The sequence below is a fragment of the Myodes glareolus genome, chromosome 15 (genome assembly GCF_982192425.1).
Source record: "Myodes glareolus chromosome 15, mMyoGla1.1, whole genome shotgun sequence".
Classification (NCBI taxonomy): Eukaryota; Metazoa; Chordata; class Mammalia; order Rodentia; family Cricetidae; genus Myodes; species Myodes glareolus.
This window is the reverse complement of record NC_142040.1, coordinates 73,003,539-73,019,921: the sequence shown is the minus strand read 5'-3', so window position 1 is coordinate 73,019,921 and position 16,383 is coordinate 73,003,539. Positions and strand designations below refer to the sequence as shown.

Sequence of the window (16,383 nt, the reverse complement as noted above, 5' to 3'; positions counted from 1 at the left end):
AATTTGCTTTTTCAACACAAGGTTTCTCTGTGTAGATCTTGTTATCCTGGAACTGATTTTCTAAACCAGGCTGGCTCAAACTCAGAGATCCACCTTCCTCTGGCTCCAAGTGTTGGGACTAGTGGAGTAGACTACCATGCCCAAGCAAAAAATTTATGTATTTGTAAGATTTATTCATTTACAAGAATGAACAGACATTAGGCCCTAAGTGAGAGAGACAATGAACAGCGTATGAAAACAGGAGACTGTTTACCCATGAAGTAGAAATTCACAAAGCAGAGCTCATGGCTATTCTATAACCCTACAATGTCCTTTACCCTGTACTTTATCAATGTGTTTTATCCATCCACTGAAATATATAGGGAATGTATAACAAATGATATTAGGCTATACACACCTCCAATATAATACAAAAAAAAACTGCAAAGTAAAGAAAAATTTTGAACCCACAAAAGTTTGAAAGCTTAGATTCTCCTAGCTACAGACAATTTTAATCTTAGAATATATTTCTACAAAGGGCATACATTCTAAATCCTTATTACTGAGTGTATGATAAAGAACAATCTAGAAAATATCTTCATCAAAGACTAAGAACTCTGATGGGAGTCACTTTCCTCAACATGAGTGTAAGTGACTTGAAAGAAATATGTGAACTTAGTTTTTTACAATGGTTTCACACCTAGACATTTAGAAAGGTGTGCATTTTTTTCTGATGTGTAGAAAATAGTACAGAGTCTGTTACTGAAATTCCCAAAGGGACTCAATTTTTCCTGAATGTGACCCAAATGCTCCACCAACTAAACAATCCTGCTAAGAAAATGTTCTCAGGCAGCCTCCCCAGCAGCTGTGGAAGATCCACTGTTTCACAACACAAAACATTAAGGTCTTGTAAAGAACCCAAGCCTCATCAACTCCCAGTCACATTCCCTTAAAGGAATACTCTGCCTGGGGAGGACCGAGCTATAGGATCTCTCTGATACAGTGATGTGCGAGATGGTCCACATAGGGGCAGTACGTCCTCTACTGTGGAACACAGGTCACTGTGGTAGTCACCAGACCAGAGCCTGCAGGGTAGACAGGAGTGGAGCCACCACAGAGAGAGCAAGGAGCCAAGAGAGCACACGTAGGTCTTGGACTCTAGCTCGGTGTGTGGAAAAGATGGTGCAGCTTTCTATGTGTTGGAGTCCCATGCTGCTTGTGCAGAAGACAGAAGATACAATCTGAGTTGGTTCCTTTCTACTGGGTCTGCAAGCCTGCTTCCTCTAAGATACACATTCTATCTGCTCTTGGGACTCCTTAGCCCTGTGGTTGAGCTCAGCCTTTGTCTCGGCTCCACCAAGCCTAGATACTCTTACTTTTGCTTCCAGAACTTTCTGAGTTGCTTCAATGTCTAGTTTATGGTTTTCTGTTTAAATGTCTCTAGGCTGCAGGTACTTATGTATTTAATGATTAGCGGTTGACCCACAAAGAAGTCAGCATGTCCCTGTCTAACGAGAATGAGTATATTATCCTAAATACTGAAATCTTTATAAAAGGCAAAACACATAAAACTATTCATGTTGTCTGCTTACATCTAGAGACACATGGATATCTAAATTACTATGTTCAGTCTTATTGAGAAACAAATGTCATTTAAATACAGATAATAGTTTTATAAATTGTTAAATACTGTTTTAGCTCACTGAAAAGCTGGCTCTGGTAAAAAGATATTCCCCAACCACTTCAAACCCAAGCACATTTCTCTTCAATTTTTTCCCCAATGCCCTATTTCTTGGTCAGGCTGGCTCCCTGACTCCATGACAGGCAGAAGGAGAACAGCAGGACCGCTCAGGAAAAGAAGAGCTAAGAGGTGAACTTCTTCCGAGGGAGGCTACTATTAATTACCTCACGAGAGAAAGAAATGTAGAGTAGAAACAACCAATGGGCAGCTCATTATTAAAAAGGATAAAAGAGACCCTCTGTCTAAATGCAATCAATAATAATGCCAAAATCATAGTCAGCTGAATTCTGTTAGATGCTGTTAACATCAACTAAATCAGTCTACATACTATCTAAATCATAAAGACAACCGTGTTATGTTTACTATAAGGCTGACCTGGAAACTTCCATGACATAACACTTTAACAGTATGCGCACAGGTAATATTAATGCGTCACATGACCCTCGCTGTGCAGTTCGGATTCAACCTTTTTAATTTAATGGATGTTGCACAGTATCCTCTAAGCTGAACACCATCTTCATAACTCTAGCTGTGCCCGCTGACGGCAACCACAGCCGGGCTTGTTAAATGATAATATCCCTTCAAAAACAGAGGAGATGGACAACATTGAGCCCTCACCTCCCTGCTGCATGGAACTGGGACTCAATTGCACGGGGTTTCAAGGTTTCCTAGAGATGCTAGGGTGTACAGGCCAGAAAAACTAAAGCTGGGTAGCTGGATGGACCTCTGCAGTGATGTGATGTATACTGTTATATGTACTGTTATACATAAAGCTGTTATATGTACTGACTAACAGACAACATACAAATAGATACTAACAACCTCCCCTTTGGGATATTTTCTTAAATCAAAGGGTAAATTTACTTGTTAAACTTATGATATCTCATTTGAAATTGCCTAATCAAGGGAGTATATGTAAAGAATCAGATGCCTGGGCCCAAGGGAGTGATGTGTCTCAATGGATTCTGTACTCGGTTACAGATGGAATTCCTGTTCTATCTTTCCTCTCTCGGTTCTACAAAAGTTGTTCTCACCCAAGTCTATTGACTCTAAACCTCTTGCTGGCACACTAAGTTCCTCTGCGTGGATCAGTGAAATCATTTAAAAAGATACCAAAGATATAGCTGAGGTTCTATCTCTGATAAACAGGTTAAATTACTTAGATTAATTATATAAATAAAAGGCAAAACCTTTAAAGCTTGAAGGAAGTCACTTTAGGCCTGTCTATGTAAGACAGTTATGGAGAGGAGACTTAAAGATAATATACTTAATGATCGAAATTTATTATCATCCCTAAGGTTATAAAGTTGTATTCATATTGAAGAAAAACACTGAATTAAAGAATACTATCTAGTCACTTATGTCTTTGCTAACTTTGTTAAACTGCACCCACTTAGAGAAACTGAGTCACGACAAGAACAACTAATTGTACATCTTTTTATTCTTACAGGTTTCCCTTAAAAAGGCCAGGCTTCCTCGTCTCCTCTGACTGTCTTCTTTCTGATTTATCAAGCTACTGAATGTAGGTCAGGGGGACTGATTGAGCTTTTGTGCAGCGACAATACAGAGAGCTGGGGAGAGTGGAGTTCCCAGTGCCTCCACAGACTGTATTTATATTTAAGGTTTATTTCAGTATAAGACAGCTTCAGTTCAGCAACTGGAAATTCTAGGGCTGAAATTTTTAACAGATAAGTTATTTCCATTTAGCATATCCTAATCTGATAAGAGTCACTAATTTACAGTAAGATGTTAGAACAAAGACGATTGAGACCTAAGAGTTATTGAGTCACCTACTGAGAGATTAAATATACTTAGTCTTCCCAAAATTGTGTTTATAGTCATGGTCAGTACAAATGTAATTCATGTACAGAGAAAATATTAGAGGGAGAGAAAAATTTATACAGCCTTCGATTATACAGTCCTCTGTACATGATGTCAAAGTTAAGCAGGGAATGGACTGTCCAAACTGACTCCTGCTTGTCTGAGTTTTATCCAATTGCTCCGCACCCCCAAAGTGTTCTAATCAACAGAACTGATACTGTTCAGCCTCTGTCGCTGTCTGCCTCTGTGTGATGGAATTGTGGGTTTGACTTTAAAAACCCAATCATGCTCACTTTGGTGTAGACATCTTTCTGGCATGAGTCTGCTCACAAGCCCAGCAAATACATGAGTCTTCTGCATAGAACAGCATTTCCCTGAGTCTTCATTACAATGTAGAATTAAAAAATAAAAAAAACCGGGGGCTGGAGAGATGGCTCAGTGGTTAAGAGCATTGCCTGCTCTTCCAAAGGTCTTGAGTTCAATTCCCAGCAACCATATGGTGGCTCACAACCATCTGTAATGAGATCTGGTGCCCTCTCTGGCCTGCAGGCACACGTGTAGGCAGATATTGAATGCATAATAAATGAATAAATATTTAAAATAAAATAAAAAAAATAAAAAAACCTTGGAGATTTGCAGAAAAACATACACAGCTCACGATGGGGGAATTACAAAGCTTAGGAGAACTAAACCATCATGAATGTCTGAGACATCTTCCTTTGATAACAAAGACGTGACGGAGAGATTATCTCCACAACAACACCTCCTATCAACGCACATGGGAAAACCTACTTTTTTGCCCCTGAACCCCTCAATCCTACACACCTGGGTGCACGGTGGCTGCTGCTGGTCTCTTCCCATCCCCAGGTCCTTGTGTTTGCTCCAGAAATGTCACCAGGTGTGGCTTAGAGATGACAAGACCTGTTTGTAGGAAAGGGAACAAGATGGTTGGAGTGTCCTTGAACTGGGAACTGACAAGTCCCTTCCAGTACACTTTATAAGGAAAGAGGTATGAAATAAATGACCACAGACAATCATTTCCATACATGTTTCCTCGCAGGACCACTACAGGACATGAAGGAATGTACAATGTCCAGATTCTGAGTCTCATTGAAAGGGAAAAACATTAAAATTTGTAGGAATTTTGCAGTCACTATATCTGGGGTAGACATTAGGATTAATACTCTTCACTTCATTGTAGGGTAAACTTTAGAATGAATATTTGCTTTCTAGACGTACTTTGATCATGGAGAATCAATGTGGAGAACAGTAAGGAATCTTTGTGGAATACAGCGATTGTTTTCTGTGATTTGTACACTTGCTTCCTGAAGGGACACTGCAGCCTTCGCACGACTGTGGTCACAAGATGCCTCTGGCCCTCCTGAGGCTCTGAGATTAGTTCATGTTACAAATGACATAGAGTAACGGACTAAAGACATAGGCCATTTGATGCTTTCCTTTAGAGAGACAAATACATTAGATTAGGAACCTTGGTGTGAGGAAGTACTTTAGCCAAAAAATAACATTGTGTAAGAATAAGTAATTATGCCTTTGCATGGCGGCTGTTCAGCGTTCAGTTCATCTCAGGCTGGACCTTCCTGCTGCCATACAGGCCTTAAACTTTCATCTTGGCGTGACCTCTTATTTTAACTGACCCATGCAGCACAGAACACCCCAACTAAAACTAGGTTGTGAAATATTTTAATTAACAAGTATGCTCCGTACCTCATGGCATTGAATTTCTAGCAGTCCCAGTAGACATATTATTGAATGGAATACACGTTTAACACTGACAGTTCAAACACAAGGAAATACTGGAAAGCTTTGAGCTATGGATTAACCACTCTGATTTTTCTGAAAACGAAGGATATGAAACTGATTGTTGAAATGCTCCCATGAGACAACATACAAAGCGAGGAAGCTATATGTTGAGGGTGAAATAAGAAGTCACTATAGATGAGATGCTCACCCAGGAATTCAAGGTTGCTGTAGTTCTCCAACATCACATCCCTGTACAGATTCCACTGAGCAGGCTCCAGACATTCCCTCTCTTCTGGAGAGAACTCAATGGCCACATCCCAGAAGGACAGCATTTCCTGCAACAAAAACCAGCGAATGATAATTAATTAAAACCACAAATAATAATATAAATACCAAGATGCATTGAGCTGAATAGTTTTCCTGTCAACTTGATACTACCTAGGGTCATTTGAGAAGAGAGAAGCATAGTTGAGAGTCCTAAGACTGCCCTGTAGGGAAGCCTATGGCATTGTCTTCATTAGTGATTGACAATAGACAGCACAACCCACCATGGGTGATGCCCGCCATGGGCAGGTGACCCTATATGCTATAAGAAAGCAGAATAATGTGAAATAGTGTGATATGCTTGTATTCTACACACTGAATGAATAGAGAGTGGGTTCATCCTTGGGGAAGACCAGTTCCCCCTCTCTCAGTAATTTTTTGGCACATATTGTATTGGCCGGTTTTGTGTGTCAACTTGACACAAGCCAGAGTCATCAGAGGAAGGAGCCTCAGCCGAGGGCATTCCTCCATGAGATCCAGCTGTAAGGCATTTTCTCAATTAGAGGTCAATGGGGGGAGGGCCCAGCCCTCGGTGGGTGGTGCCATCTCTGGGCTGCTGGTCCTGTGTTCTGTAAGAAAGAGGCAGAGCAAGCCAGGGGAAGCAAGTCAGTAAGTAGTTCCCCTTCATGGCCTCTGCATCAGCTCCTGCCCCCAGGATCCTGTCCTGACTTCCTTCAGTGATAAACAGTAATACTGAAGTTTAAGCTAATACACCCTGCTCCCCCCCACACACACAACTTGCTTTTTGGTCATGATGTTTTGTCACAGCAATGGAAACCCAGGATGCATATACTTTGTTTGTTTGTTTGTTTGGTTTTTTGTTTTGTTTAGCTTTGTTTTTCCAAACAGGGTTTTTCTGTGTAGCCTTGGCTGTCCTGGAATTCACTCTGCAGACTAGGCTGGCCTTGAACTCAGAAATCTGCCTACCTCTGCCTCTTGAGTGCTGGGACGAAAGGCATGAGCCATCACCGCTGGGTGGTTTTTTATACATCTTTAGGGGTAGTACCGCATGAAATTCTCATCTACAGGATATCACAGATATTAATGTTGTCAGTGTTCAGGCACTCCGACTGTTGGGGTATCACGTCTCTCCTATAGCACCTTCTAGTACTATGAACACTCATCCTTAGGCCGGAGACTCTCTGGTCAGACTGAGGATTGTGCCTGAAGTGTACGGTGTTTTCAGCACTAGGAGGAGGGAGGAGCCATGCTCAAGACTTTTGGTGCAGGGGAAAGATCTACTCTGTAAGGAATGATTACACTAAAAATATCTGTTAATAAAGGGCACAGGGTTAAGTAACAATGAGGACGTTGCCAGTACATCTTCAAATCTTCTTCTTCTTCTTCTTCTTCTTCTTCTTCTTCTTCTTCTTCTTCTTCTTCTTCTTCTTCTTCTTCTTCTTCTTCAAACAATGAGATTGCCTACAGTAGGGCAACTTATCACTAAGGAAACAGCAAACATCTGGACAGAGGGAAGGCGAAAAGGCTGTTCTCTGAGAGAACTAGAGCAGGTCCTCAACAGAGAACTCACTGAAAGATACTCCCTGATAGAGCCCAGCAGAAGGGGACACCGTTCCACATAGGGGAGTGTCTGCTGTCTTGGAACTAGCTTCCCGTGAGACGCTGTGGGTAGTGAGTACTGCGCCTGTAAGCAGGATAGCATTAGGAGGGTTTATCCCAATACTATTAAGAGCAAACATTTCAGAGGACTATGAAACTGGCAAAATTTTCTTTTTTTTTTTTTTTGAGAAGAAATGCAAATGATGCCTGGTCGGAGATGAACAATCTGTCATTCATTAAACATCGCTACACAGTCTTACTACCGTTGGGAGGTTGAAATCTGCCCTCCGCTTGAATAGAGGCTGTTCCTAGAACAACAGGATGGACAGGGTCGATGTTCTGAGAACTCTACTATCTCCTCTCGTTGTCCCTAAGAGATGTCTTTTCAGAGAGCCAGACAAAACCAAACATTTCCAGGGCATTGGTGGGAAGTCCAAGTCAGACGCAAAGAGAGGACCGGCTACCTGGTCAGGTTCTTAACAATAGTGACCCTCCATTCGCAGCAGCCTGTGGACTGATTAAACCACCTAGTGCTTACAATGCAGCACACACGTCATCAAGTAGCAACTTCTAGATCTCTGTCCCAGTTCTTTATTCAACAAACGTGGAATGGAACATCATTCATTTTTTGCTTTAAGCTACCATTTTTTTGGAATACTATGGCTCAGAGAATGGAATTGGAACCATGAAAAAAAGCATGGAAGACTAAATGTAATGTCCTTTATGGAAAACATGGATGACAGAATGAGAATTTAGTTTAAAAATAAATATCACATCTCTGTACATTAGCTGTGCAAATGTAGTTGTGAATTTTAACAGCCTGCATATTGTTCCTGAGTCTTCAGAAAGCAACAGCAAGAGGAGCGTCTCACATACAGTAGCAGGTCTGACTCATGCTTACAATAGATTCTGCAAAGAAGAGAACAATGGAGTGCAGTTTTTAGGAGAATAGGCAGGGCAAACAGGCACAACTTTGAACTCAACATATGTAACTGATATGTTACTACATGTAAAACGACTATGGAGGACACCATGGCAGACACTTCTATAACCCGAACTGACAACGTAATGAAAACATGTCCTCCTTAGGTTTATTCCTTGCATGTGTTTGACCCCTGCTCAAATCTTTTGCAAGGTTTCTCCATGGCCTCTGACATAATCATTCAGATCAATTGGCAGGAACTGAATGTCATCACCCAGCACCTCCGCTCCAGAGTTTTCCAGAGATGACATGTCTAACACAGCACGGGTCATACATGAGCTGTAAACACAAGTAACTCCTTCCCTCACACTGACATAGAGCATAGTGAAAGAAGCCTGGGAGGAAAGACACAGGGCTGCCAACCAGGGGAACTGGACTGGACCTGCGGAGGAGCAGGACCCACCATAAGCAGTCTGCTTTACTGGTTGGCTATGCAGTGCCCCCACAGGAAGGACAGTGCAGGGAGTGGTTTTGTTCTGGCTCACTGTAAGAAGCATCTGCTCACAGTGCAGCCTCTGCTGTTAGGACAGGGGGAGGCATGCCAGCTGCAGCTGCAGACAAAGACCCAGGAATGTAACTACAGTAACCGCATCAGTCGAGAACTACAGAATGGAAATGAAGAATAATGGAGTTTCAGATTAGATATGAAAGGAGCAAGCTGGAGGAAACCAGAGAAAACCAGAAGAAAGTTGCATCAGGTTATGAGAGCAGCTAACACAGATTAATATGCAAAAGAACGAACATTCATTGCATATAGGAATATTCAAGCAAGGCAAAGAGAATTCTTTACAGAGTAAATGCAAACAATTGTCTAATCACCAAAACTTAATGTCTTTAACAAAAACATGTTAGTGACAAAAGTTGAAATTACCCCTGGACTGGGTCAGCAGAAGTTAGACAGAAGTAGTTCTTAAGCCAGCAAAGCGCTGGCTGCACGGATCTGTCACGGTGCTCACTGTAATAAGCAGGAAATTAAGGATAGACACTATCCCATACATGAAGTATGTTTAAATGTTTTCTGACACAGACTCAGGTAGCCTAGGCTGGCCTGGAATTTGCTATGAAGCAGGGGAGGACCAGAGGGCCCTGCCTCCCCTCACAAATGCAGAGATGACAGGGATGTGCCTCAGAGGAGATTGACGTTTCTCTTCTATCACAGGTCTGGTTACTAAAATCTCAGGACTACACACAGGTCTGGGAGGTCTCCTCACCTGCGGACCTGACACAGAAGTTTTCCTAGTCCCCATTCTGCATTGCACGGGGTCTCTCACTCCAGACGTCTGCAGAATGTGTGTTCTCTCACCCTAGTCACAGCTTTCTATAGCAGCTGATTCTGGAATATCTGTCCGTGTTTCGGAATTTCCTACCCGTGACTTCTGGAGCCTCGGGTTTTTCCTCTCTTAATTCTTTACTGGCAAGAAAAAAAGGGGGGGGGGGGCACAATCAAGACCTCAAATCCGTTACAGCAGACCGGCTACAGAGTACAGGAGGAGTCAGAAACCGTTTGGTCTAAAGTTACTGAGAAATCTCACAGCATCCCTGGGAGAATGAGTCAGAAGTGAGGCATGCTTCCCACCAAAGCTGCTCAGTGAGCTCCCAGCTCCCCTTCAGGAGCAGGCAGTCAGCTGACCATCCTTAGCTTTCAAACCTGGACCTTGCACTGTCATCTACTCCGCGCAGCTCTCCTGTCCCAGAAGCCCAAGGCGGACTCGGGCTGCACGTGGCGTCCTAAGGAAACCATTGCTCAGGACACAGTCCCTGTCGCCCTCACCCCAGCCCTGACCTGCAACCTCAGGCGTCCCAGCCAGTTGAGCACACCACCTCCAAGGCAGCTTCTCCCGCCCTCCCACCCAGCCCAGGTCCGCTCCCTCCAAGACGGCCCCGCATCCTGCACAGGGCCACAGGCAGCGCTGCACCCTGGACCAACCTCCATATCAGAGACGCAACAGGAATGGGCAGCAGGCGGGACTCTCGCCCAACTTTGAGGAAGTCGCACGTGTGGAGACCAAAAGCCGGAAAAAGCTTTTCTGGACGTCTTCGCGTGATGTCATAGTCAGATGGACTACATTTCCCAGAAGTCTGCGCGAAGGAATCCCTGCAATCCTTGAGGGATGATATTTACTCTTCCTGGACTTGTGTTTGGCTACACGCAGTTGGGTGTGGGAGGAAGAAACAGAGTACGCTGGACAGCTGTTAGGCCTGAGAGGAACGAATTGTTCGAATGTCTGATTAAAGCAAGCTTTGTTTTCAGGAGCACCAGGAAGAGGCCAGTAGACGTTTGCTCCCAGCGTCCGTATTTCAGAGAGCAGCCCTCATTGCCCTTTTAGGTGCCTTTTTGTGGGAAGGATTGGAGTTTTAAAACAAAAAACATAAGAACATGCTGTCCATATTATTGGCTGTTAGAAAGGAGGAAATAAAAGAAAAAACAAGTTCAATAATACATTGTGTGGAGCGGGGTTTATCATCAAGGTATCTGGAAAAATGTTTTCCTAAAGCAAAAGCGCAATCATATCACAGGTTATTCTTACAAGGCAAACGGTGGGCATACCTCATGGGGGCACAAGTTCAGCATAGCTGAAACCTGTTTTGTTAGGTACATTAAAGATTGAAAACAAAAACAAGGTATGGAGACTTAATGTATCAAAATGTGGTTTCTTAACAAGGTGGCTACTGATTTGGTTTCAAACAGCCATGGGGAAGCAGTTTGATAGTGCACTTTCAGATCCACAGCCCAACATGTGTGAATGGGAGTCAAGACTTTGACAGAAATATTAGAAATATTACTGCAGCGTTAAAAATCATGTTGAATCGGTTGTACTTTAAAATGATCAGACAATACTGTGTAGGGTAATCTTTTTGTGCACTGTGAAGATCTGTCTTATTCAGGGCACTTTCTGGCTGGTTTAATAGAGAGTTAAATGGCACATAACTCGGCAGAAGACACGTGGTATTTCTGGGAAGGGAGAGGAAGAGATGAATCTAGCTGCCCAGAGAAGTCAGCAAGATGCAGACCAAGCCAGGGATACAGAATGGTGGACAGGTAAAAAAAAAAAAAAAAAAAAAAGCCATGAGACAGAATATAGATTAATAACTTATGAGAGCTAGTGAGAGCTAGTTGGGGGGGGAAGCCTAGGCTAAAGCCGAGCTTTGATAATTAATAATAAGTCTCTCTGTCATTGTTTGCGGGCTAGCGGTCCAGACAAGAAAGTAAGAATACACAATACACTAACTTGGGAACAAAAAGTATCTTTTAAGGATAATTATGAAATCAGTCCTAATGTACCTAAATGTGATTCCAAATGCTCAGAGGTTTATGACAATACGACATGATCCGTACCTGGTCTGGAAATTTAGGGACATTCTCTGTAAATAAAAAGAAAAAAACTAAAAACAAAGAAAAGGAAAAAAAAACAGAAATAAGAACAAGAATTACAAAATACTTTTAAAACTAACAATATAAATAAGATAGTCTTGGTAAAGAAGTTTGAGTATGATTTAGGCTTTGTCTTAATACGTAGTCCTGCATATAAATAATCCATGTACCTCTGTACTGACTCAGATTGGTTCATACATGGATCCGACTCCACAGCTTGTAAAACAGTTTTTCCTGGGAACACTGGAAACTCTTCAGTGCAGGAGGTTTTTCAGGGACATAAGGACAATCATTGAACAAGGTTAACGTTCAACCAACCCTCTGACATTTACTTCCAAAGAACTTCATAATCTGTCTCAGGATTTGCGACCTGTCCTTAAGTCCCTTGAAATTTTCAACTGTTAATCTATGTAATAAATTCAGTTTTTATGAGAGTTCAACTAGAATTTTAAGAATATTACCCTGGTGATTTTGTTTGTTTTATTTTGTTGCATTGTGTGTGTTCTTTTTCACAAACCCAGGTGTATATTTGGCACCAGGTATGCTGAGTTCATGCTTACATCCCCTGCTCCTCTCCAGAGTGGTAGGAAACAGTTCCTGGCTTAAACTGGCGTGTGCAAGGACAACTTGCCCATTATCCATGGTTAGAATTCCCTCTGCAGAGGTTTGATCTATTGTGCTCAATTTCCTTTCCTTCTCTAATACTGAAATTTGTTCTATGTGAGAGTATTTCGAAGGTCGGATCATTTGTCTCGAATGTATCTCACTTTCTCAAAATCTGGACAGAAAAAAATGCTAATTTCTAAAATTAAAAGATATAAGAAGTATCAAATAATCTTATTGGAATTTGACAATGAAATACCTTACTACACACCATAACTTCCACCCTGGAAACCCCTGAAAGTTTCACTTTCATCTCTTCCTAGGAAAGACAGTCAATGCCCAAAGTCTCTTGACTTTGTAATTCAAACAAGTGCTTATCCCTATTTGAATTATGCTCATTGTTAATGAAAAACTGATTGACCAGTAGCAGGGCAAGAAGAGACTGGATGAGACAACCTGACACAGAGAGAATGATGGGAACAGGAAGCACAGATTCAGAGCAGTCACCAGCCACACTTAGAGAGTATCTTCTTTTCCTCAATGATCTACTACTAACTTTCGTTGATAGACATTAGCAGAAGTTTGTCTCTTAAGGCATTTGAGATCTCCTCAAGTGGACTGTCATGCATCCTGGATGACTGAGTTTGAAGTCAGGTACACCATAGTGTAGGGCCCGGATCTGCCCCTGCTCCTGGGGTGCATCTTGAGGACAGTTTCTGGTCAGCCAGCTAAAACATCCTGTTTGTTCCTGTGCTCCCTCTGCCTTGCCTGGTGATTAGCTGCAGGGCATTGTTTCATCTTTGGTATGGTAATTTCCCACCTGCCTGGGGGAAAAATCCTTGTGCAGTAGCTAGGTATATAAGGATTTCCCCAAAGTTGAATAAATGGCATTCGGCTGATCTCCTTTCGAATGACCCAGTCTCTTGTCTCCAGGCCCTTGCCCGAATCACAGTAGTTATGGGGTGTGGGACCACTTTTTCTATGCTGGGGGGCTCCTTAGCTGTGTGGCTCTCCAGCTAGAGAAGTTATACTGCTCCCTAATGCCAGCTGTTTCTAATAGGTCTTCAAGATGGTTTCCTCTAACTGTGATAGGGCATTCCCTCTGTCCTTGAGATTCCATTGCTTTATGACTGTGGTCTGCCTTGCTTTCTGTCCCAACAGCCTGACTACTCCTCTTTATATTTTTACTTTTAAATACATAGAAATGATTGCTTTCAGAGTATTGCTGATATTACACATATATGAACATATGTCTTTGAGGCTAGGATTTGGTGTCCCCACATCAGCCCCAAGCATCTGAATCTCGAAGGGTCTTTTAAATTTCCTGTCCTTAGCCATGCCCTTTACTTTGAGACAGGGAAAAGAAGATCAAAAAACAAGTAAGAAGACATTGTGTGATTAACAACAGCTAGCAGGCTGCCTACGGCCAAGGAAGACAATCATTGTTTATCTCCAGGTATAAAGGTGTCTGTATAAACACAGATAACATGTTCAATCAGTTTTTCCAACTTGCAGAATGTAGTTCACCATAAATGCATGACAGGAACACATGTACTATTCATATGTGAAGAAATATGTATGTGTATAAACTATGTAGATGAGAAAAAGAATAAAGGTTAACTATTAGGGGATGAAGAAGGGTTTAAACAGGTAGTGAACATGGGTTGTGAAAGAGGACATAACTGATTTTCTTCATCACAAAGCCCATCAAAATACCAGCTAAATTCTTCAAAGACCTCGAAAGAACGGTACTCAACTTCATATGGAAGAGCAAAACACCCAGGATAGCCAAACAATCCTGTACAATAAAAGAGTTTCTGGAGGCATCATAATCCCTGACTTAAAACTCTACTACAGAGCTACAGTACTGAAAACAGCCTGGTATTGTCATAAGAACAGACAGGAGGACCAATAGAAAAGAATAGAAGACCCGGATATTAATCCACACATCTTCGAACACCTGATCGTTGATAAAGAAGCAAAAAATATCAAATGGAAAAAAGAAAGAATATTTAACAAGTGGTGCTGGCATAATTGGATATCAGCATGTAGAATGAAAATAAGACGCACATCCATCACCATGCACAAAACTCAAGTCCAAATGGATCAAAGACCTCAACATAAAGCCAGTCACACTGATCCTTATAGAAGAAAAAGTGGGAAGTACACTTGAACGCATTGGCACAGGGAACCTCTTCCTAAATATAACCCCAGCAGCTCAGACCCTGAGAGAAACAATAAATGGGACCTTCTGAAGTTGAAAAGCTTCTGGAAAGCAAAAGACACGGTCAACAAGACAAAACAACAGTCTACAGAATGGGAAAAGATCTTCACTAACCCCACAGAGGACTGATCTCCAAAATATACAAAGAACTCAAGAAAATGGACACCAAAAGATCACATAATCCAATTTAAAAAAAAAATGGAGTCCAGACCTAAACAGAGAACTCCCAACAGACGAATATAAAATGGCTGAAAGATACTTAAGGAAATGTTCAACATCCTTAGTCATCAGAGAAATGCAAATCAAAACAACTCTGAGATTCCATCTTACACTTGTAAGAATGGCAAAGATCAAACACACTGATGACAACTTATGCTGGAGAGGTTGTGGGGAAAAGGGAACACTTCTGCATTGCTGTTGGGAATGCAAGCTGGTACAGCCCCTTTGGATGTCAGTGTGGCGATTCTCAGAAAATTAGGAAACAACCTTCCTCAAGATCCAGCAATACCACTTTTGGGTATATATCCAAAGGATGCTCAATCGTGTCACAAAGACATGTGCTCAACTATGTTCATAGCAGCATTGTTTGTCATAGCCAGAACCTGGAAACAACCTAAATGCCCCTTGACTGAAGAATGGATAAGGAAAATGTGGTACATTTACACAATGGAATACTACACAGCAGAAAAAATGACAGCGTGAATATTGCAGGAAAATGGATGGAGCTAGAACACATTATTTTGAGTGAGGTAACCCAGACACAGAAAGACAATTATCACATGTACTCACGCATAGGTGGTTTCTAAACATAAAGCAAAGAAAGTCAGCCTACAAACCACAATTACAGAGAATTTAGACAACACTGCAGACACTGAGAGACTTACATAGATCTAATCTACATGGGAAGTAGAAAGTAGAAAAAGACAAGATCTCCTGAGTAAACTGGAAGCACGGGGACCTTGGGGGAGGGAAGAGCCAGGGAGGGGAGCAGAGAAAAATGTAGAGCTCAATAAATATCAATAAAAAAAAAAGAATTCCAAGACCAATGCCAAGAGGAGCAACGAGCTAATGAATGAGTTGTTAATGTTGGTGACAGCTCTTAATCCTCATATCAGGTATGACAAAGCAGCAAAGATTGCCAAGACTGCACACAAGGAAGGATCAACCTTAAGGGAAAGGGCAGTTGAGCTTGGCTACCTCACAGCAGAGCAGTTTGATGAGTGGGTGAAACCCAAGGACATGCTGGGACCAAAATGACTTCAATAAATTTATATTAAAATAAACTTGCATGAAATGAAAAAAAACCCATAGCCTTTCCACACAGAAGCCTTTCTTGGTTATTAACTGAGATGAAATTTGAAGGCAGAAGCACATTTCTCTGTGATTCCTCTAATTTGCACATTTACATGATAATGAACTGTTCTAAAAACGCAATGATAGGAATTATAGGATGTGGTCTCTCGTAACTTTCTACCCACCAAGTTCAGTTGACAGTTACAGTGCTTTCCCAAGTTTAATGATGGATGACCAGGAACTAAAGCAGCTGTGATCACTGTGGACATAGGAGAGAGGGGAGGGTGGAGAAGCCACTGTTCATTGTTCCTCTGTTGTAGGCATGATAAAGCCAAGAAGAAACAAGGTGTCTCTGGCTGCATCTCATCTGTGCAAAGCCATCCCTGTCTCTTCCCAGAGGTACACTGATGCAGAGCTTCTTAGTCCTTGCATCTCAGCCCTCCGGGAGTCCTCTCACTTGCTCCCTCATGAGGCCTTCCCTGTAGGGGTGCTGACCCGCTGTAAACTTCATGACAGCCAGATTCAGGTACTGTAATCACTGCTAAAATAAGTTTGGACATGTACAAAACCAACAAACTTTAAAATGATATTTATTTGGGGAGAATTTAATACACGCATGTTGCATCTTTTACTTAAAGTTCCATATTCCTTCACCTATTGCACCTTACCCTTGGAAACATGATAATCTCCCAACTCAGTGGGCTTTTTGTTATTTTTCAATG

General features: G+C 41.9%; 1 protein-coding gene across 1 annotated transcript in view; it reads right to left on the bottom strand.

Moving 5' to 3' along the window:
* The window catches only part of LOC125415875 (uncharacterized), a 38,372-nt gene that overhangs the window by 7,992 nt on the left and 13,997 nt on the right, over positions 1-16,383 (bottom strand). The window contains exons 2-3 of the mRNA XM_087896997.1: positions 5,511-5,637; positions 4,367-4,462 (exon numbers count right to left, since the gene is read on the bottom strand). Of these exons, the coding sequence (XP_087753123.1) occupies positions 4,367-4,462; positions 5,511-5,637 (223 nt within the window). The remainder of the gene's footprint in view (positions 1-4,366; positions 4,463-5,510; positions 5,638-16,383) is intronic.